We start from the raw sequence: 22,104 nt of genomic DNA on the forward strand, positions 1-22,104 counted from the left end.
CCTCATGTATCCAAGAAAACTACAGAGAAGGAGATGTCCAATGCCTTAGTTAGTCTTTTCCATAGTCAAAACATAAACAAGAAGATAGTATTGTGGAACGAACTCAAATCCATATAGATGAACACAAATAAGATAAAGTCACCAGTTATCTTATCACTATCGCACAAATTCATTATTAGCTTGCAGTGATTTGGGAGGAGGCTATAGATGCAGAGCTAATTAACATGGCACTGAATGGTTTCCCAACTTCATGTAAAGCATTTGTCAAAGGTATTTGTGCTGAGGAAAACCTTCCTGACTTTGAGAGGCCTTGAGATGACTATATCCATGAGAAGACTTGGATGGAATCAATGGCCAACAATGTAATATTCCTAATTAGCCATGGCTAATTCGAATATTCGATTTTGCTTATTTTTGCCTTCTATAGTTATTTATGAAGAAAAAAAGTGAGGAAAAAGGGGACATGACTCACTTTTAGAATAAAAGTCACTTCCTAGTAGCACAACGTTGTGACTTAAAGGGGAGCCAAGGGGGCCAAAATGGGGACACAGAGATGGAGCCCATGTAGACACTTGGAGGGACTGCGCACAAGGGAAGAAACACGTGGCATGAGAGGAATTACACTGTAGGTGGGCCTTGGGATTGAGAGAGGCAAAGGCTATAAAGGAGAGAGAAGCTTCCTCATTTTGGCATCCGATTATGTGCATTTGAGCTAGTCACTTCGACTTAGAGCATGCTGGCTGTTTAGCTAGTCTGCAGCACTGTTTAGTGCATTGAGTGTCTCCGTTCGGAGATCTCACCTTAGCCTCGGGGGACTTTGAGTGCCTGCTTGGGCAAGGTATTTCCATCAGTATTTTTGCAGTAGTTTCAACAACATTTTGGGTAGGAGGATTGAGCATCTTGGATGACTGTGTAGCACTGGGAGGGGTGACACAATTCTTTTTGGCAGGAGTTTTGGATTGGGGTTTTGCAAGAGGATTTGTACTGGGTGATTGAGCAAGGGACCAGCCCTTGCATATTGGAGGATTTTGGGCAGAGTTTTAGGCAGAGTTCTGGAGGGGTTTCTTCAGTGGCAGTGCAGAGCATTGAGGAACTGTGCAGATCCCCAAGGGGGTGATTTTTGGAGGTCGGCCATTTCAGAAAAGCTTTCTGGGTTTTTCTGGGTTTCTTGAGTAGAGTCTGATTCCAGAGTTTTAGCCTTTTCTGAGGAGGGGAACAGCCCCAAACCTTCATTTGATTTTCAGCAGCAGCAGCAGCACGACAGTTTTCCAGCAGCTGGGACGCAGTCCAGAGAGAAGCCATTCTTTTGCTATTCTGAGTGTATTTCTTCACTTGCCTTGTGCAAGTTGAGGTGCCATCTTCCTGATCACCTCCTGTACTCATTCTTCTACTCAGTATAATAAAATGGCTTAGTATTTCTCGCTGCATTTCTTGAGTATCTGTTTATATTTCATATATACATTATTGTTGTTGTACTACTGTTATTATATCTCTGTGATTTTCTCGGCTACTATACCACTTGTACATTTTGCTGGTTGAGATTTTGCTGGGGTTTGAGGAATATTCCGGGTTAGGGATATTACAGTGGTATCAGAGCATAGATCTAGCTCAGCCTGTGGAGCTAGCAATCTATGACACCAGGGGAAAAGCCCTACATCTGTTACAGAGGTAGGAAATACAGAGACACTAGACGTAGGTTGGAGAACACCTACGGGGAGGGAGATTGTGTTCCTGTGGTGGACGCAGAACAGGAAGAGCCTGTGGTGGACGCAGAGCAGATGGCAGACGAGGACGGGAAGAGATTTGTGGATATGCTCCTCAAATCAGTACAGGATCTGTCGAGGCAGATCGAGGTGATGGGGCAGAGATTCACAGCAGTAGAGGCTAGACAGCGTGAGAGCCCACGGGTTTTCCAGGTCGGTGAGGGATCGGGTGCATCCCACCATTTGCCAGAGCAGCGTGATACTACCCAACAAGTGGCCTCACATGCCCCTACACACTCTACCATGCACACTTTCTTAGGAGCAGACACGGGGCCAGAGCCCAGCAGGAGGCAGAGCCCAGTCATATGGGTGATTATTTTGCAAAGTACCAGGCCTATGGGCAAGAGTTCAGGGAGGCTCTCTCATTCAGAGATTTTGTTCAGCTCCAGCGGGATAGTAAACCCCGCAACCATCACAGAGGGTACCGGCATTACCATGATGGTGACACCCACCGTGCAGTGAGTAGATTCCACTTGCCTACGTTTGATGGTTCATCAAACAGTTCAGCAAAGTCTTGGGTGGAGAAGTTGGACATTTATTTCCAGCTTAACCAGATGTCGGAGACAGAGGCCATCAAGGTGGCAACATTGCATTTGGATGGTGAGGCTCAGGATTGGTGGTTTCATGGGATGGTTACACTCGGACACTCCACAGTGACGACATATGCCGAGTTCACCAAGAGACTGATGGAGCGATTTGATCAGAGGGATCCAGAGCAGCATTTTGTTGAGCTGACGAGGCTCAAACAGACAGGAAGCCCAGATACCTATATTGCAGATTTCTTGAGAGTCTCAGTGATGGTGCCAGATCTATCCACGGCACGGAGAATCTATATGTATGTTGAGGGGTTAGTAGAGCCACTTCGGGGTTTAGTCCGATCCACTAGACCAGCCACACTCCAAGACGCTATTAGCAGGACCCGGGACTTATAGGATGTCTTACCCAGGACCCGGACACCTTACCCCCAAAGACAAACTTTCCAGTCTAAGGGGAAGGATGTGAGGATTCCACCTCCAAAGGGGAATCCAGGACAAGCACAGATTGACGATGATGCCAGGAGGGAGCTGAAGAAAAAGTGGTTGTGCTTCACCTGTCAGGAGCCGTGGGCACCAAGACATAGATGTGTTGCTGGCAAAGCACATTTTATTGAGGTCTTCTCCGAGAGCAATGGGGAAGAGGATGATGAGGATGATGTGGAGGCAGGAGATAGTCATGCCGTGCAGGGACCTTTGCCACCTCCACCGCCAGTAGCAGGTGGTGCATCTTTTGCACCTACCGGAGGGGCCCTTGCAGCATTGCGAGGAGTTCCCAAGTATCTGACGCTATGCATACGGGGGACAGTACGTGGCCAGCGAGTATCAGTTTTGGTTGACAGTGGGACAACTCACAACTTCATCAATGTACAGATGGTTGAGTGGAGAGGTATACAGACAGAGAGCTTCGATGGGTTTTCAGTCTTGGTCCCAGGAGATCAGACCATGATGTGTGCTCGTTATGTTCCAGAGCTGTCAGTGACGATGGGCACCTACACATTGACTAACCACTTTTTTGTGGTCGATATTCCAGACACCAATGTGATACTGGGTGTTCAGTGGCTTATCACTCTAGGGAAGGTCACAACAGATTGGAAGACCCTAGAGATGGAATGGGATAATGAGAAGACAGGGAGACATGAGAAGATACGGGGACAACACACATATCCACCTCAGACTGTTTCGGCTCATCGGATGGAGGCAGTCTTACGGAAGGGGGACATAGAGTGGGCAATGGAGCTGCGTGCATCAGAGGTAGGGACTATAGGGCAGACGGTACATCCAGAGATACAATCCATCCTTGACCGGTATGCCATAGTGTTTGGGGAGATTCCGCCAGGACAGCCACTGGACCGGGGATTTGAGCACACCATTGAGCTTGAGCAGGGCATACAGGCAGTGATTACCACCCCCTACAGGCACCCCAAGGCCTGCCGGGATGAGATCGAGCGGGTTATCCAGGAGTTGATGGCTCTTGGGCACATTCGGCTGAGCACGAGTCCTTTCGCTTCTTCCGTGGTGTTGGTGAAGAAGAAGGATAGAACATTGAGAATGTGCATTGACTACAGGGCCCTGAACAAGAAGACACTGAAGAACAGGTACCCCATACCCAGGATCGACGAGTTGATGGATGAGTTGAGAGGAGCACGATTCTTCTCAAAGATTGATTTGAGATCTGGGTACCATCAGATTCACCTGAGGAAGCAAGACATTCCCAAGACCGCCTTCAGGTGCCACTATGGGCACTTTGAGTTCTTGGTGATGCCCTTTGGGCTAACCAACAACCCCGCCACATTTCAGTCCTGCATGAATCACATCTTTCGTAGTCACTTGAGGAAGTTTGTGTTGGTATTCTTTGATGACATTCTCATTTACAGCAGGACTTGGGAGGAGCATCTCCAGCACATTGAGACAGTGTTGCGTATCTTGCAAGAGCAGCAGTTCTATGCCAAACTCTCCAAGTGTGAGTTTGGGTTGACAGAGATGTTGTATTTGGGGCACATCATAGGGGTGGACAAAGTGAGAGTCCACGAGGAGAAGATCAGGGCCATTAGAGAGTGGCCGGAGCCGAGGAACGTGACAGAACTCCAGGGATTCATTGGCATTTGTACTTACTACCGGAAGTTTGTCAAGAGTTTCTCACAGCTTGCTGCACCCCTGACAGATTTGACGAGGAAGGGGGCTTTCAGTTGGTTGGATACAGCGCAGCGAGCCTTTGACAGGCTCAAGGAGGTTATGAGCAGCTGCCCAGTGCTTGCATTGCCAGATTTCACGCAGCCATTTGTTTTGGAGTGTGACACGTCGGGAGAGGGGATCGGCGCAGTATTGATGCAGGGAGGACACCCTATAGCCTTTGAGAGCCAGAAGCTCCTTCCGCACGAGAGGTTGTATTCTATATACGACAAGGAGATGCTGGCCATCATGCATGCATTGGCCAAGTACCGGCAGTATTTGGTGGGTAACAGGTTCAGGGTGAGGACTGATCACAACAACCTCAAGTTCTTTTTGGAGCAGAAGCAGCTACAGGAGAGGCAGCAGAAGTGGATCAGCAAGATCCAAGCATATGACTTTGACATTGAGTATGTCAAGGGTAAGAACAACGTGGTAGCAGATGCTCTTTCACGTAGACCAACCACGTTGTCTCTTATGAGCTTGGACACAGACTGGAGGGCTCGACTCTTAGTAGAGTACTCCAAGGACAGGTTTGCATGTGAGGTTTTGGATGGGCAGGGAGCGAATGACAGGTACAGGGTGGTCGATGAGATCATCTACTACAGGGATCGGATCTTCTTGACTGAGGGATCTCAGCTCAAGAAGAAGATACTCCAGGCATCACATGATTCACCATTGGCCGGCCATCAGGGGTTTACCAAAACCTACAAGACCATCAAAGGGAGGTTCTCATGGAAGGGCCTCAAGGAGAACGTACTCCAACATATCCGCGAGTGCGACGTTTGCCAGAGGAACAAGGGGGAGATGAGCCATCCCGCGGATTTATTGCAGCCTCTTCCCATTCCGGAGGGGAAATGGGAGAGTATTTCGATGGACTTCATCACAGGGTTGCCCATGGTACAGGGCAAGGATTGTATCTTTGTCGTCATTGACCGATTGACGAAGTACGCAAATTTTTCTGCCATATCCGCACACTACACAGCAGCACAAGTGGCCGAGTTGTTCTTCAGAGAGGTCTTCAGGCTACATGGTCTTCCTAAGACCATCATCAGTGATAGGGATAGTCGTTTCATGGGAGGGTTTTGGCAGGAGCTTTTTCGACTAGTGGGGACGGAGTTGACACCGAGCACTAGTTATCACCCACAAACAGACGGACAGACAGAGATAGTTAACAAGTGGCTGGAGGGCTACTTGCATAACTATGTCAATGGGCAGCAGAGGGCATGGCTGAAGTGGTTGCATCTAGGGGAGTACTGCTACAGCACTACACATCACATGTCCATTGGTATGTCACCATTCTATGCTTTGTATGGATATCATCCTTTATCTTTTGTTGGCATGATGTTTGGTGATAGCAAGGCTCCGAGAGCCAAGATTTGGATCCAAGAGAGTCAGGATATCCTCCGAGCTCTCAAGGATAACATGGCTACAACGCAAAACCAGCAGACGTTGTATGCTGACAGGGGTCGGGTCAAAAGACAGTTTGAGGTAGGGGACATGGTCTACCTACGATTACAGCCATACTGACAGTCGTCACTGAAGCAGAAGGGGGCTGAGAAGCTCAAGCCCCACTTTTATGGGCCATACAGGGTGATACGCAGGATTGGACAGGTTGCATATGAGTTGGAGCTGCCCCAAGGCAACAAGATTCATAACGTTTTTCATGTATCATCCTGAAGAAGGCATTGGGGCAGCAGGTGACAGTGACAGATGAACTACCACCCATGGATGATGAGAGGCATTTGGTGTTGCAACAGAGGCTATTATTGATACCAGGGAGAGGCAGCTGCGGAGTAGGACGGTCCAGGAATTCTTGGTGAGGTGGAAGAATTTGTCGGATGAGGATGCCACTTGGGAGAGTGAGAAAATCTTGCAGCATCCATCACTTCAGTTGCTTGAGGACAAGCAACATTTTGCCAGGGGAGACTGTAATATTCCTAATTAGCCATGGCTAATTGGAATATTCGATTTTGCTTATTTTTGCCTTCTATAGTTATTTATGAATAAAAAAAGTGAGGAAAAAGGGGACATGACTCACTTTTAGAATAAAAGTCACTTCCTAGTAGCACAACGTTGTGACTTAAAGGGGAGCCAAGGGGGCCAAAGGGGGGACGCAGAGATGGAGCCCACGCAGACACTTGGAGGGACTGCGCAGAAGGGAAGAAACACGTGGCATGAGAGGAATTACGCTGGAGAAGGTGGGCCTTGGGATTGAGAGAGGCAAAGGCTATAAAGGAGAGAGGAGCTTCCTCATTTTGGCATCCGATTATGTGCATTTGAGCTAGTCACTTCGACTTAGAGCACGCTGGCTGTTTAGCTAGTCTGCAGCACTGTTTAGTGCATCGAGTGTCTCCGTTCGGAGATCTCACCCTTAGCCCCGGGGGACTTCGAGTGCCTGCTCGGGCAAGGTATTTCCATCAGTATTTTTGCAGTAGTTTCAGCAGCATTTTGGGCAGGAGGATTGAGCATCTTGGATGACTGCGCAGCACTGAGAGGGATGACGCAGTTCTTTCTGGCAGGAGTTTTGGATTGGGGTTTTGCAGGAGGATTTGTGCTGGGTGATTGAGCAGGGGACCAGCCCTTGCATATTGGAGGATTTTGGGCAGAGTTCTGGAGGGGTTTCTTCAGTGTCTCCGTTCGGAGATCTCACCCTTAGCCCCGAGGGACTTCGAGTGCCTGCTCGGGCAAGGTATTTCCATCAGTATTTTTGCAGTAGTTTCAGCAGCATTTTGGGCAGGAGGATTGAGCATCTTGGATGACTGTGCAGCACTGAGAGGGATGACGCAGTTCTTTCTGGCAGGAGTTTTAGATTGGGGTTTTGCAGGAGGATTTGTGCTGGGTGATTGAGCAGGGGACCAGCCCTTGCATATTGGAGGATTTTGGGCAGAGTTCTGGAGGGGTTTCTTCAGTGGCAGCGCAGAGCATTGAGGAACTGCGCAGATCCCCAAGGGGGTGATTTTTGGAGGTCGGCCATTTCAGAAAAGCTTTCTGGGTTTTTCTGGGTTTCTTGAGTAGAGTCCGATTCCAGAGTTTCAGCCTTTTCTGAGGAGGGGAACAGCCCCAAACCTTCATTTGATTTTCAGCAGCAGCAGCACCACGGCAGATTTCCAGCAGCTGGGATGCAGTCCAAAGAGAAGCCATTTTTTTGCTATTCTGAGTGATTTCTTCACTTACCTTATGCAAGTTGAGGTGCCATCTCCCTGATCACCTCCTATACTCATTCTTCTACTCAGTATAATAAAATGGCTTAGTATTTCTCGCTGCATTTCTTGAGTATCTGTTTATATTTCATATATACATTATTGTTGTTGTACTATTGTTATTATATCTCTGTGATTTTCTCGGCTACTATACCACTTGTACGTTTTTCTGGTTGAGATTTTGCTGGGGTTTCAAGAATATTCCAAGTTAGGGATATTACAAACAAGAAAGGTGGTAATGAGAAACCAACTCTTCTTTATCACTCAAATAAGGGCAGAGGCAAACGACCCAACAAGGGTGAGGAAAATAATGAGGAGTCAACCTCACAACCAGAAAAGAAGAACTTGAGTATAATCAAGTGCTTTGTTTGTCATAATTACGATCATTGTGCATCACAGTGTCTAGAGAAGAAGAAGGGTAAAGGGAAGCAACAATAGAAGCAAGTAGTAATTTCTACAAAAACTCAAATGGACAAGTTAGCTGCCAAGTTCAAGAAGGATTTCTCGATGATATCTTACCTTTCTACCAATGCAATTCCAATGGATGTGTGGCATGTGGACAATGGGGTATCTTGATATATGACATTAACATGGCAGTGGTTTTCTAATTTGAAGAAGCAAGGCTCAGTAATACAAGTCGAGCTTGGTGATGATGCCAAGTACCCAGTAGCAGGAGCTAGTATTATTCCTTTCCAACTTGAGCGAAGGAATTCTTTAGATTTTGACGATGAATTATTTGTTCCAAGTCTCAGGAAGAATTTGCTTTCACTTTCAGTCATGGAGGATAAGGGCCTTGTGGTGGAGTTCGAGAACCAACAAGTCTTCATCATGCCAAAGGATTCTAACCTATATACAACTTGGGTAATAAGGGTTGGAGAAGGTAATTTGTACTGAACCTATTCGAGCTTTGGTGCATAACAATGGCAGCTTGTGCAAGTTGTGACACGAGAGGATGGGAGCTTGCATCACGATCATTGCGTATTCTGAGGGAGATAGTTACATGTCTTCTAGAGTTCAGTATTGAGCAGCATGGTGTATGCAAAGGATGCACACTTGGCAAGCATGTCAAGGCTACTTCCCAAGTAACAAGCATTGGTCTAAGGGGATTTTAAACCTAGTGCATTCAAATGTTTTTGGACCGATGTCAATAGCATCAATAACGAGAAGCATGTATTATGTTTCATTTATTGATGATTTTTCTCACAAGACTTGGATCTACTTCTTAAAGACCAAGGATGAGGTATTTCGTAGGTTTCAAGAATTCGAAGGTCTAGTTGAAAACTAGATAGTGAAGAAGATCAAAGTCTTGAGATCAAACAATGGGGGAGAGTGTTTGGTAATTTATTTGCATAAATCATGTATTGTTTAATTATCAACTAGAGGACGTAATCTTGTAAATTGCGGCCATTATTTGTGCAAAATTAGTTCATTTGTGACTCAAAACCCTATTCAAGTTATTCTACTTGTATGCAATTTTAATATAAACCTAATCAAAATAAAGAAAACAAAAGGGATCAATTTCTAGAAAAAAACCTCCAACTTAGAGAAGATTTACAAGAGGAATGGCAAAAAGAGTAGATGGGGAATATATAAAATAAAAATCTAGCCACGAGGGGTCTATTGCTTGTGTTTCAGTTTTTCAAAGTCCACCAAAATGAGCTCTAACAAGGTATTCTACAATTGCTTCTCCAGTACAACAAGAGATATTCAACAAAATTTTGATGAAATTCAATGAATGAAGACAAGGTAGATTATTTGCATTCTACTATTACCTTTTTAGTTTCGAAGTTGCAAAAGAAAGAGAAGAAAATCAAATAGTTAAAAAAGGAAATCATGGAATTCGGGGTTTTAAAAAGATATATCAAAAATGAAAATAATGAGCTGAAAACTCAAAGTGCCAAAATTGTGGAACAAAATACATAGTTACAGTCTAAGAACAAGTTGTTAAAGAAGAAAGCTCACAAATGGTACAAGCAAAATAAAAAAATGAAGCTTCTAAATTAAAGTTATGATGCAAAGGCTGAGAAGAGAGATTGGCATACACTCCACTTCCAATCTTGACCATTTGATTAGAGCAATAGAGAATGTCTAAGCAACAACAAAAGTGGGCCACAATTTTGTTCCAATTTTGAAATTGCAACATTTCATGTAGACATGCAAAATCTTTTATGTGGGGGCCATGTTGGGACTACATTTTGTCACTATTTGCACTAGGAACCAAGCTAATCTTAACCTTTTTGACCTCAAGTATATTCATTTTCGATGGGTTAAAAGTTGTTAAAAGTTGATTTACTAATCTACATGGATCTTGAAGGAAAAGGCACTAGAGGCATTCACTAGTGTGAAGCAAAAGGCGAGTCATTTCCGCATATTTGGTTCTCCAATTTATATCCATGTAGCAATAGAGAAGAAGGCCAAGTTGGGGCCCTCCAACACGAAGGGTTTATTTGTGGGTTATAGTGAGACTTCAAAGGCTTACAAGGTCTATAATCTAGAGCATAAGGAGATAGCAGTGAGCTAGGATGTAAAGTTTGAGGAAGATTGTACAACCAAGAAATCCCATGAGCCTATTTCAATGATAAAGGGTGAGGAGCAAGATGCTTGGAAGGTTAAGCCACGGTCACCATTGATTTCCAAGGCAGCACAATGGCTTTCAAGTGAAGAGGGGAAGACAAGAGCCCCTTCTACTTCTATCAAGAGACCTCAATGGTTTAGTCAAACATTGAGGGATGCTCAGGAGCATGTTGAGACCTCAAGGAGCACTTTCAGAGAGAGTAGACCTTCGAAGAAGTTTCCAGACTATATGGCATTGACGAGCAACATTCTAGATTCCAAGTGCACCTCCAACTTAGAGAAGATTTACAAGATGAATGGCAAAAAGAGTAGATGACGAATATATAAAATAAAAATCTAGACACGAGGGGTCTACTGCTTGTGTTTTAGTTTTTCAAAGTACATAAAAATGACCTCTAACAAGGTATTCTACAATTGCTTCTCCAGTACAACAAGAGATATTCAACAAAATTTTGATGAAATTCAATGAATGAAGACAAGGTAGATTATTTTCATTCTAGTATTAACCTTTTAGTTTCTAAGTTGCAAAAGAAAGAGAAGAAAATCAAATAGTTAAAAAAGGAAATCAAGAAATTAGGGGTTTTAAAAAGATAAATCAAAAATGAAAATAATGAGCTAAAAACTCAAAGTGCCAAAATTGTGGAACAAAATACATAGTTACAGTCTAAGAACAAGTTGTTAAAGAAGAAAGCTCACAAATGGTACAAGCAAAATTAAAAAAATGAAGCTTCTAAATTAAAGTTATGATGCAGAGGCTGAGAAGAGAGATTGGCACACGCTCCACTTCCAATCTTGACCTTTTGATTAGAGCAATAGAGAATGTCTAAGCAACAACAAAAGTGGGCCAAAATTTTGTTCCAATTTTGAAATTGCAACATTTCATGCAGGCATGCAAAATCTTTTGTGTGGGGGCAATGTTGGGACTACATTTTGTCACTATTTGCACTGGTAACCAAGCTAATCTTGACCCTTTTGACCTCAAGTATATTCATTTTCGATGGGTTAAATGTTGTTAAAAGTTGATTTACTAATCTATAATAATGTTGTTATAAATTGATTTACTAGCCTACAATTCTTGTATGAATATACTTGAGGTCAACAAGGAGGAGAGAAGGGTCAAGATTAGCTTGGTTCACATTGAAAATAGCGACAAAACACAATCCCAATAGAGAGTACACCTCCAAGGAGTTCGAGGTTTTTCGCAAGGAGGCAAGAATCAAGAGGGAGCTCACAATTTCGTACAACTCAAAATAGTATGGGGTGGCCAAGCAAAAGAAGCAATCCATCATAGGAGCCACTACTAAGGCCATGATACATGACCAGGACTTGCCAATGTCTCTTTGGGCAGAGGCATGCAACACAATGGTCTACATCCAAAATCAGTTTCATCATGAGATCTTGGAGGAAAAGGCACTAGAGGCATTCACTAGTGTGAAGCAAAAGGTGAGTCATTTCCGCATATTCGGTTGTCCAGTTTATATCCATGTAGCAATAGAGAAGAAGGCCAAGTTGGAGCCCTCGAACACGAAGGGCTTATTTGTGGGTTACAATGAGACTTCAAAGGCTTACAAGGTCTATAATCTAGAGAATAAGGAGATAGCAGTGAGCTAGGATGTAAAGTTTGAGGAAGATTGTACAACCAAGAAATCCCATGAGCCTATTTCAGTGATAAAGGGTGAGAAGCAAGACGCTTGAAAGGATGAGCCACGGTCACCATTGATTTCCAAGGCAGCACAATGGCTTTCAAGTGAAGAGGGGAAGACAAGAGCCCCTTCTACTTCTATCAAGAGACCTCAATGGTTTAGTCAAATGTTGAGGGATGCTGAGGAGCATGTTGAGACTCCAAGGAGCACTTTCAAAGAGAGTAGACCTTCGAAGAAGTTTCCAGACTATATGGAATTGACAAGCAACATTCTAGATTCCAAGTGCACCTCCATCATGAAAAATGATGTTCGAACATAGTGCCAGATCAGAAGGTAAGTCAGTTGTGAGTTTCAAGTGGCTCCAAGATCAAGCATGATGCAAATGGCATCACTGAGAAGTTCAAAGGAAGTTTTGTGGTGGAAGGGTTCTCCGAAAGAGAGGGAATGGATTATGAGGAGACTTGATTAGGGTTGTTATGTTCCTGGTTTCATTTATGGGATGGAGGATATTATCAAATGGATGTGAAGACAATGTTCCTTCTTGGGATCATTGAGTAAGAAGTGTACATAGAGGAACCTCAAGGCTTTGAGGTAAATGGGAAGAAGTCCCATGTGTGCAGGCTTAAAAAAACCTTGTATGGACTCAAGCAAGCACAAAGAGCATGGTATTCTAGGATTTATAGAGACATGCAGAGTAAGGGCTTCACTAAAAGCAAAGTAGATTCTAACTTAGAACATATATTTGTTCAAATGGGTCTGCTTATTTGGTATTGTATGTAGATGACTTGTTTTTTACAGGAGCTGAGAAGCTCATTGTAGGGTGCAAAGCAGACACGGCAACTGAGTTCGAGATGAAGGACATCGGCTTGATGCATCACTTCTTGGGGTTGGAGGTTTGGCAAAGACCATGGGAGATTTTCATTGAGCATGGTAAGTATGCAATTTAGATCTGGAAGAGGTTTCAGATGGAGAATTGAAACTTATGGCCACACCCATGATCACTAATCTAATGGAGGTGACAACTTCAAATTCAAAATTGGTGGATCCCATAATGTACAGGCAACTGATAGGTTCCTCAATGTATTTGGTCAACACTAGAACAAATATATGTTTTGCAGTGAACATCTTGAGTCAGCTCATTGTGGAGTCAAAGCAAGAGCATTGGTTAGGGACAAAACATGTGCTCAGGTATTTGAGGGACACAATGGAGTATGGTTTGAGATATCTCAGGGACGATGAAGTGAAGTTGCAGGGTTACATAGACTAAGATTGGGAAGACGGTGCAGCAAATAGGAATAGCACTTCACAATGTTGCTTTGGCTTAGGATCAGTGATTGTATCCTGGTTCAACAGAAAGCAAAATTCTGTGACACTTAGCTCAATAGAGACAAAATTCATGGCAGCTAATATTGCTAGTTCCAAAGCCATTTGGCTTCACAAGTTACTTGCAGGATTATTTAATCAAGAGTTGGAGCCTACAATCATTTACTATGATAATCAGGGTTGTAACAAACACTCTGAGAATCTAGTGTTGCATGATATATTCAAGCATATAGAGATCATATATCACTTCATACGAGACAGGATTCAAAAGGGAGCAATGAAGTTCCACCATATTCCCATGGATTAGTAGCTAGTTGATATTTTGACCAAGCCCTTTGCAACAGCAAAGTTTGATGCATTGAGAAACAAACTTGGATTGGTCCAGAATTCCTACGCAGTCAATGTGAACATGCAAAAAGTAGTTCAAGATATTTTCAAAACATAACACACACACACACACACACACACACATATATATATCAATGTTATCGTAACCGAACCTGTTTCAGCAAAACCGGTACGAACCGGCCCTCCAAACGAAAAATACCGGTTCTGCCGATCCACGAGGCCCACGGTTGCACGACCTGGGCAATAAAAAAATATTTTTTCTTTTTTTTTTTTTTTTTTTTTTTTTCTAATAACCAATCCTAATTTCTAACCTAACCTAGCCCCCTCTAAAGCTATTTAAACACATCCACCCTCTCTATTTCACTCACTATTCATTCGAGTCTCTTGCAATTCTTGAGCTGAGTTGTGTGAGGAGAATTAGGAGAGTTTTTTGTAGGGTTGTTCTGAGGGAGATTTTTTGCAAACTTAAAGAGTTGATTGGAGTCTTGGAGAGCTGTTGGGTTGGAAGATTTTCGAGCTTCGTCAAAGATTTTTTTCACAAAGATCTTTGGGTTTTCTTTAGTGGTTTTTGGTGCTAATGGAAGAATTTTTTTTATTTGTTGGAGTTGTTATATTGTTGATTTCAAAGGATTTTGGAGTTGGTTTTCTCCAAAAAGTTTAGAGGGTAAATCAAGGAAATTTTTGCCTTTATTTTTTTGTTCCATTTTCTCCAAAAATCAGTGTTTTTTTCAAAAAAATTAAAAACCCCAGTGTTTTAATACAGATTTGTAAGGGCTGCTCCAGAGCTGATTTTGGAGCTAATTTTCTTTAGAACATTAAGAGGGAATTCAAGGTTATTTTTTCAACCATTAATGTTCTATTTTTCTTCGAAAATCTAATTTTTTCCCCAAAACTTTTAAAACCCTAGTGTTTTTATACAGAATTCAAATTTGTAATTTTTTGTTGGAAAAAAATTGTGCCCATTATTTTCTTCTATTTTTTATTCAACAATTGTTGAAATTCGCAGGGTTATTTTGAGAGATTTTGTTGGCAAATTCATGAGGAAAATTTTGGAGTTGAATCAGCTAATTGAAAAGTTTATTTTCATATTGGTTAAAGCTTCTTCTCTTCTCAAAATTTACAGACCTTCTCCAGGTATTTCATTGCCTCTACTCCACTCTTTTATTTTTCTCTAAAAAAAATGTCATAGAATTATAAAAACCCTAGGGTTTTCTATGCATATTTTTCATTTCTTCCTCATGGTCCCCCAAAAACAAGAATGATCCAACTTGGGTTCACTGTCATTTAAATGAACAAGGGGTAAAAGTCTGCAACTATTGTGGGAAAAAAGTTAAGGGTGGAGGGATCCATAGAATTAAAGAACACCTAGCACATTCGAAAAGGCAAGTAAAACCTTGTGAAAATGTTTCTAATGATCTTAAAGCAGAAATGCAAAGTTTAATTGAAGCCTACAATGAAGAAAAGGGAAAAAACAAAAGAATTAAAAAAGATATAGGCAAAATTCAAAAGGATGATGCATTGCTTAGTGAACCTGATTTTGAAGAATATGTGCCCAGTTTTGAAGATTCCTCTAGTTTCCCTGCTAGAGTTGGAGAGGGTAGTTCAAGTGCTTTTAACTTGCCGAGGACAGCAACGCGTAAAGGGATTGACTCCTTTGTGCCTCGCACCACCCTTGGTTCTCAACCAACCCTTGATGTTAAATGGAAGAAGATAGAGAAGGAGGTTGCATATGAATGCATTGCTAGATGGTGGTATGATGCAGACATACCTTTTAATATTACTAATTCTGCATATTATCAGCCCATGATTGATGCTATAGCTTCATGTGGAGCAGGCTTCAAAGGCCCTAGATTTCATGATATCAGGGGGCCACTTTTACAAAATGAGGTCCAAAGAATACAAGAGTACCTTATAGAGTTCAAGCAATCATGGACCAAAACAGGGTGCACAATTATGTCTGATGGATGGACTGATGGTAGATCTCACACCATACTAAATTTCTTAATTGCTTGTCCAAAAGGTACTATGTTTCTCAAATCTATTGATGCATCTGATCAGGTGAAGGATGCACAATCGCTGTTTCATCCTTTGGATGAAGTAGTCATGGAAGTAGGGGTTGAAAATGTTGTACAAGTTATCACAGATAATGTCTCTAACTATGTTGCAGCGAAAAGATGTTAGAGGAAAAGCACCCCACCATTTGATGGTCTCCATGTGCAACCTATTGTTTGGACCTCATGCTTGAGGATATTGGCAAAATTGAGTGGGTGAAGAAGTGTGTGGAATATGCAAAATCCATAACCAAGTACAGCTACAATCACTCATGGGTTTTGAACTTTATGAGAAAGCACACAGGGGGTAAAGAGCTTGTTCAATCAGCCATCACACGATTTGCAACCAACTTATTTTCATTGCAATCCCTTGTTCAACAAAAATCGTACTTGAGGAAGACGATTTCATGTGATGAATGGAATTCATCTCAATGGAGCAAAAAGGTTGAAGGAAAACAAATGGTTGACCAAGTATTTGACAAAAGGTTTTGGTCAAAGGCAGAAGAATGTGCTATTTAGTGAGCCTCTTGTCAGAATTTTGCAGATGGTGGATTGTGATAAACCTACCATGGGGTTTGTTTATGAGGCCATTGATCAGACCAAGGAACAAATAAAGGCAGCATATGGGGATAAAAGACAAAAGTACATTCCTCTATCGAGAATCATTAATGAAAAATGGAACAAAAAACTCCATAGACCTTTACATGCAGTCGGCTACTACTTAAATCCAAGGTATGTAATTTTGGATTTCAATGCTCATTGCTTATAAGTTATAAGTTTTAACTTTTAGTTTTTTTTACTTGATTAATATGTTTTTGTTTTCTGAATTTTGAAGGTACCATTACACTACAAATTTTGACGCTGATGGGGAGGTTTTAAGGGGATTGTATAAATGCATTGAGCGCATGGTCCCATATTCCAAGACTAAAGATCAAATTCATAACAAGCTCTTGAATTTCAGTGAGAGTATTGGTACCTTTGGAATTTCCATGGCTATAAGAAATAGAAAAAAGAGTCCCCCGAGTAAGAACTGTCAAAATTTGCAAATTCTTATATTAATAATTTACTTTCAAACTCATTTGCTAATACTTTTTTTCCTTCCACCCTTTTTGCAGCCTACTGGTGGCAACAATTTGGTAGTAAATGCCCTCAATTGCAAAAAAATTGCAATTTGAATTTTGAGCCAAACATGTAGTGCTTCAGGGTGTGAACGGAATTGGAGTGTGTATGAGCGTCTACACACTAAGAATAGGAACCATTTGGAACAAAAACCATTGAATGACATGGTTTTTGTTCAATACAACCTTAGGTTGAGGCACAACCAATTGTTGAATAAAACCCCTGAATCAAGCAACATTGTCTTGGCGGACTTTGATCCAACATCAGAACGGGTTGTAGAGAGTCAAGCACCAGCATTTGACAAGGAAGACCTTTCTTGGTTGGACTTGGACCCACCTCCACAGGATGCAAAGATAGATATATCAGAAGCACGAGTAGCAGCTTCAGGGCCACGGGAATCAAGCCATAATCCCATTGCAGACTTGGATGCTACTCATTCTTCAAATGAGGATGAGGAGGATGATCAAGAATCAGATGATGATTGATGATTTGATCATTGATTTGTTGTATTTGTAGCTTGTAGTATTGTAGGTTGTAGTATAATACTATGATCTATCATGTTATTTTGGACTATAAAGGCCTTTAGAGCCTACTTCTTGATGTTTGTAACAGTTTTGGTTCATTGATCTTTTGCACTAAGTGCTATTTTGATTATATGCACTATTACTTGCTATATAAATGAAAACTTTTGCATATTTGTGTATAAATGGTTTGGATTCATATGGATGCACATGAATATATCTGTTTTTTCTTTAAAATATGAATATTTTATGTGTTTTTGGTAAACCGGTTTTTTTTCCTGTTTTTTCCGGTTCCGACTGGTTCTCGGTCCACAAGGTTTTTCGGTTCGACCACCTGTTTGGTTCCGATAACATTGATATATATATATATTCGAAAAGTAATTCTATTTTTGGAAAAAGTATTCTATTTTGTAATTCACTTTAGTATGTCTTATATTTAGCAATTAAGTTTAAAATTGTATGTCATGCATGACTTAGACTAGGAGAAATATTGAAATAGATTCTTACTAAAAGTATAAAGACAGAGCAAGGTAGAGGCTTTTTAAACATACTTGAGCAGTTGAGAAGATAAGTCACTGACAGAGACAGAAACAGCAAAAAACCAGGGAAGAGGTGTTCTCGGGCAACATGTAGTTCGAGACAATAGTCTGCATAGTTGTGTACAATCACATAGAAGCCCATACAATTGTAAGAACATATCAGTATAGATCCATATAGTCATATGAACAATTCCCTACAATCGTAGGAAAAGGTCGTGCAGGCTATCCTGCAGGCCATACAACAATTTTCTGTTGTTTCTAGTTTTTCCAGCAGACTGAACTTTCTCAAATAGGTCTCGGAAGCTCAATTCAAGGTGCTTTTAGTGTTCATACAGTATTGTTTCTTTGGGGCAGCATGTGAAGGTTTCCTTCAAAATTTCTTCAAAGGAATGATAAGGTAATTAGAAGGAGTAATTACCTATGTGTGAAACTAATTTTCAAACTTTCACTATTTAATTTCTAGCTAGTGTGATTGATGCTATGGTCTAAATTAAACTCAATGATCTGCTTGTTTGATTGAGATCATAAGGACTTTAAATCTTCACATGGCCCACTGCATTTTCCATAATCAGTCTACCTTGGAGCTACTAAAGATTACAAAGATTAGATTTGCTAGCTATTGCCCCACCTTCAGGCTTCAGCCTTCTTCTGAAGATAGAAGAGGTTTTGGCTAGTATGGTCTCGGGTGATTCATGGCATGATATGAAAGACAAGGCTGCATACGCATCTAATAGACATAATTTTCGAGAGGTGGAGCCCAGAGTTATTGATGGTAAGTTTTGGCAACAAGTTAGATATGTTATCCAGTCCACCAAAACCATTTATAGTAAGATTCAATTTGCAGATGCAAATCATCCAGTGATTGGGGAGGTGTATGAGCAAATGGTTAACATGCTAGGCCAAATCAAAGACATCATTGAATCCATGTGAAAACAAAGAGTGCACCAAACAGTGCTAAATCATATCATATCTGGTATGATCATATCCACTCCATGTGAAAACAAACAGTGCATCAAACAGTGCTTAATCATATCATATCTTGTATGATCATATCCACTCCATGTGAAAACAAACAGTGCTAATTTAAAATGATGTAGGGCCCTAAACCCTGCTTCCAACACCACAGATCAACATTATGAATAGATTTATACAAAGAGAGTATTGTGCAGACAGCGGAATCCTTCAGAAAAACTTCTTGAAAAATCGGTAAAACATTCTTAACGATCTTTCCCATTCTGAATGGATTTATACAAAGAGAGTATTGTGCAGACAGCGGAATCCTTCTGAAAAACTTCTTGGAAAATCGGTAAAACATCCTTAACTATCTTCCAAGCATTGCAGAGCCCTCTACTTACCAATCCAAAAACACCTGACCAACTGATTTTTTTCTCCTAAAATTATAATGTTTATGTTTCTAATGTTGGAACAAGTAGCCAACTATCTCCTAATTTATAACTTCCTCTCCACAAAACATGAAGAGTTCATTAGGATTATGTTGAGCTGTCAAATGCCTCTAAAATTATGCATGTTGTTTCTCATAGGTGCTCCTAATTTATATGTTATTTAGGGTGGATAGGGCTTAAAAGCATCCGCGTTAGTAATTAAGTATTTTAATCTTTTTAATCTTTAATTAAATATTTTGATTTTTTTATTTAATAAAAGTTTTTTATAATCATTATAAATAAGGAATTAAGATGGATTTATATTTAAAAGCGTAAATCAGAGGACAAGGTGGATCATGTTACTAACTTACTACAGCATCTTCTGTTTTGTCATATTTTGATTTTCCCCTGTTTCATTATGTTATTGATACCGATTTCGGTTACTGCTATAGACTTCTCTTTCTTTGTCTGGCTTCAACCATTCGTTTCTCCTATTTCTCTGGGTTGTTGACCCCACCTTCCCTCCCGCGCTCCCTCTATCGATTGATCCCGCTCTCTAAATTGTCTTCCCAGTTTAGTTCAGTTATTTTAATTATACACTCGTGGTTTGAATTGAAGAGAAAAGGCGTACCTCTGGAGCGCCTCTCCCACACCTACTCCAAAATATCCTTCTCAAAAGTCTTCAATGGATGGCTACGGACAGGAATTTCTCTTCAAATTCAACATCTCAAAAAACCTGCCTCTGCATCTTCTTTGACAGATGAATGTGGCAACCTACCTCTGCTTTTATAAACAATTGCGAACAAAATATCACACAAAAAGTACAAAATGTCGAAGAAATTCCTATCATAGGATATGGCAAGTAGAAAATAACTCACAATTGCGGACATCATCTAGACATCATAGAATATCACAACTAGAAGTGGGTTCAGAAGGCAAATGAACCAGTTTCCGGACTAGCAAAGGCTAAAACACCAAACCCCCAAGCCAATTTCCAGAATAGCAAAGATTTTGGTGCTCGAAACAAGAATTCATCTCAAAAAAGGGCTTTACCTCTGCAAGAAACACTGCCGCCACTTTAATGGTTACCTCGGCTGCCTACACCCACCCCGAGCAACGCACGCCCAACGGGAATTTACAAGCTGCCAAGCACGGATCTACAGACAGGATTTCCCAGAAAATTCCCCACGACTTGGGCTTCAAATGGTCTTCAAATGGCTTCTAGCCCCAAAGCCTTCAGTGGCACCTTCCACGTCAGGGCTTCATTACCTGTGCTGGCGCTGAGAAGATTTCCACTGATTCAGACTGCGGCGCATCATACCATTTTCTGAATTGTAAATAGGACAGACGTGGGACCGCACATTATATATAATATGCGCTCACCATTTTTAAACCTCCTCGAACGATTAAAATTTAAAAAATGAACGACGACCACATAAAGCTTTTAAAATAAAATTGTAAATAAAGGTGGCTTTTTCATTTATGGTTGTATAATGTAATGTATTAGATGGACAGTAATGTATATAAGGGTTCAATATTCGTTGGAGAGCTAAAAATTTTATTGTTTAATTAAGGGAAACCTAAAATAAGCTTGGGAAAAGAGTATATATATTTTTTTTATTTTTTTTTTAGAAAAATAGAAACAAAAAATATTTCATTTTAGAATATGAGGCTTTCAAAGATTATATCGAAAGTTATGTAGATATTTTGGCAAGGGAGTCATCTAACGAGGCGGAGGAATTGCCCGGAGGGTCAAAAGTGGCCGGAATCCGGGCAAAAAATTTTCAAAAAATCCTACAGCGTTTGAATCGTGTTTTTGTTGGTGGAAATGGATTCAGCACCATCAAAAACATCTAGGACACCTAAACTTTTGAAGTTTAACAACTATAACTTGGATTTACAAAAGTCCTTGCCGGATTTTCTCTAAATATAACCGGAATTTCCATAACTTTCTCGGCAACTCCTCCGCCTCGTTAGACTACGCGTTCTGGCAAGTAGCTTTTGGGATAATCTATTCAGCGAGGGGTTGGTCAGAAGCTAAGAGCATTTATTATGAGACTTCACAAGAAGAAAGTTGAATACCAAAAGAACCATATGGAGAAACAATTCATCTCGTAATAATTATAATTTTATTAAATATATATGATTTTATTAAAAATAATTAAAATAATAATTACAAAGGATATTAGTTTTTTTTTATAAATGTTATGTTTGGGATAATATATTCCACTAGTGGTTGGTCCAAAGCTATAAACATTTATTATGAGACTTCACGAGAAAAATGCCGAATACAAGAAGAACTTCATAATAATTATAATTTTATTAAATATATATGATTTTATTCAAAGTAATTATAATAATGATTACAAAGGATATTGGTTTTTTTTATAAATATTATTTTAATTAAAATTATATTTTAACTTTTATTTTTATTGGTTTTTTCATAAGTAAAAAGACAATAATTTTCATAAATAATATGATATCCAATTTTAAAGTCACGGCGAAGGAGATTTCACTATTATAGTTTACAAAGACATACATACTCTACTCTTCCAATTTTAAGGTCACAACAGCGAAGGAGATTTTATAAAGACGTACATACTCTACCCTTCCAATTTTAAGGTCACAGCAGCCAAGGAGATTTTATAAAGACGTACATACTCTACCCTTCCAATTTTAAGGTCACAGCCAAGGAGATTTTATAAAGACGTACATACTCTACCCCAACCAAGGAGATTTTATAAAGACATACATACTCTACCTCTTCTGGTTTTGAATTTGTGACCTCTTACAAGGAAAGAGGTGTTCTTAACCATTAGATTCACTCAAGCTGCATATAAAAAATCATTACATGAACGAAATTGTTGCTTAACAATAGGAAAATGCTATACCACAAACCAATAACAGCAAAAAAAAGCCACCATACAAAACAAGTA

The 22,104-nt window shown here is 40.7% G+C and overlaps 2 protein-coding genes across 6 annotated transcripts in view; one reads left to right on the forward strand and one right to left on the reverse strand.

Annotated features, from left to right (window-relative positions):
• The window catches only part of LOC149150079 (uncharacterized), a 77,477-nt gene extending 56,963 nt beyond the window's left edge, over positions 1-20,514 (reverse strand). The window contains exons 1-2 of one of the 5 annotated variants that reach the window (XM_089445939.1): positions 20,222-20,514; positions 19,800-19,948 (exon numbers count right to left, since the gene is read on the reverse strand). The gene's annotated coding sequence lies outside the window, so the exon portion shown is untranslated. Of the gene's footprint in view, positions 1-19,799; positions 19,952-20,221 lie in introns of all 5 variants that reach the window. The other 4 variants (XM_089445936.1, XM_089445937.1, XM_089445940.1 and 1 more) reach the window with 4 other exon arrangements.
• On the forward strand, positions 16,176-17,211 carry LOC149150081 (uncharacterized). The gene is made up of 3 exons (XM_089442691.1): positions 16,176-16,339; positions 16,443-16,630; positions 16,811-17,211. Exons 1-3 carry the CDS (start codon positions 16,176-16,178, stop codon positions 17,209-17,211), a joined length of 753 nt encoding a protein of 250 aa, XP_089298817.1.
• Positions 20,515-22,104: the final 1,590 nt, after the last annotated feature.

The sequence above is a fragment of the Pinus tabuliformis genome, chromosome 9 (genome assembly GCF_031772625.1).
Source record: "Pinus tabuliformis cultivar Carrire ecotype Pingquan chromosome 9, CPIR1, whole genome shotgun sequence".
In the NCBI taxonomy this organism is placed as follows: domain Eukaryota; kingdom Viridiplantae; phylum Streptophyta; class Pinopsida; order Pinales; family Pinaceae; genus Pinus; species Pinus tabuliformis.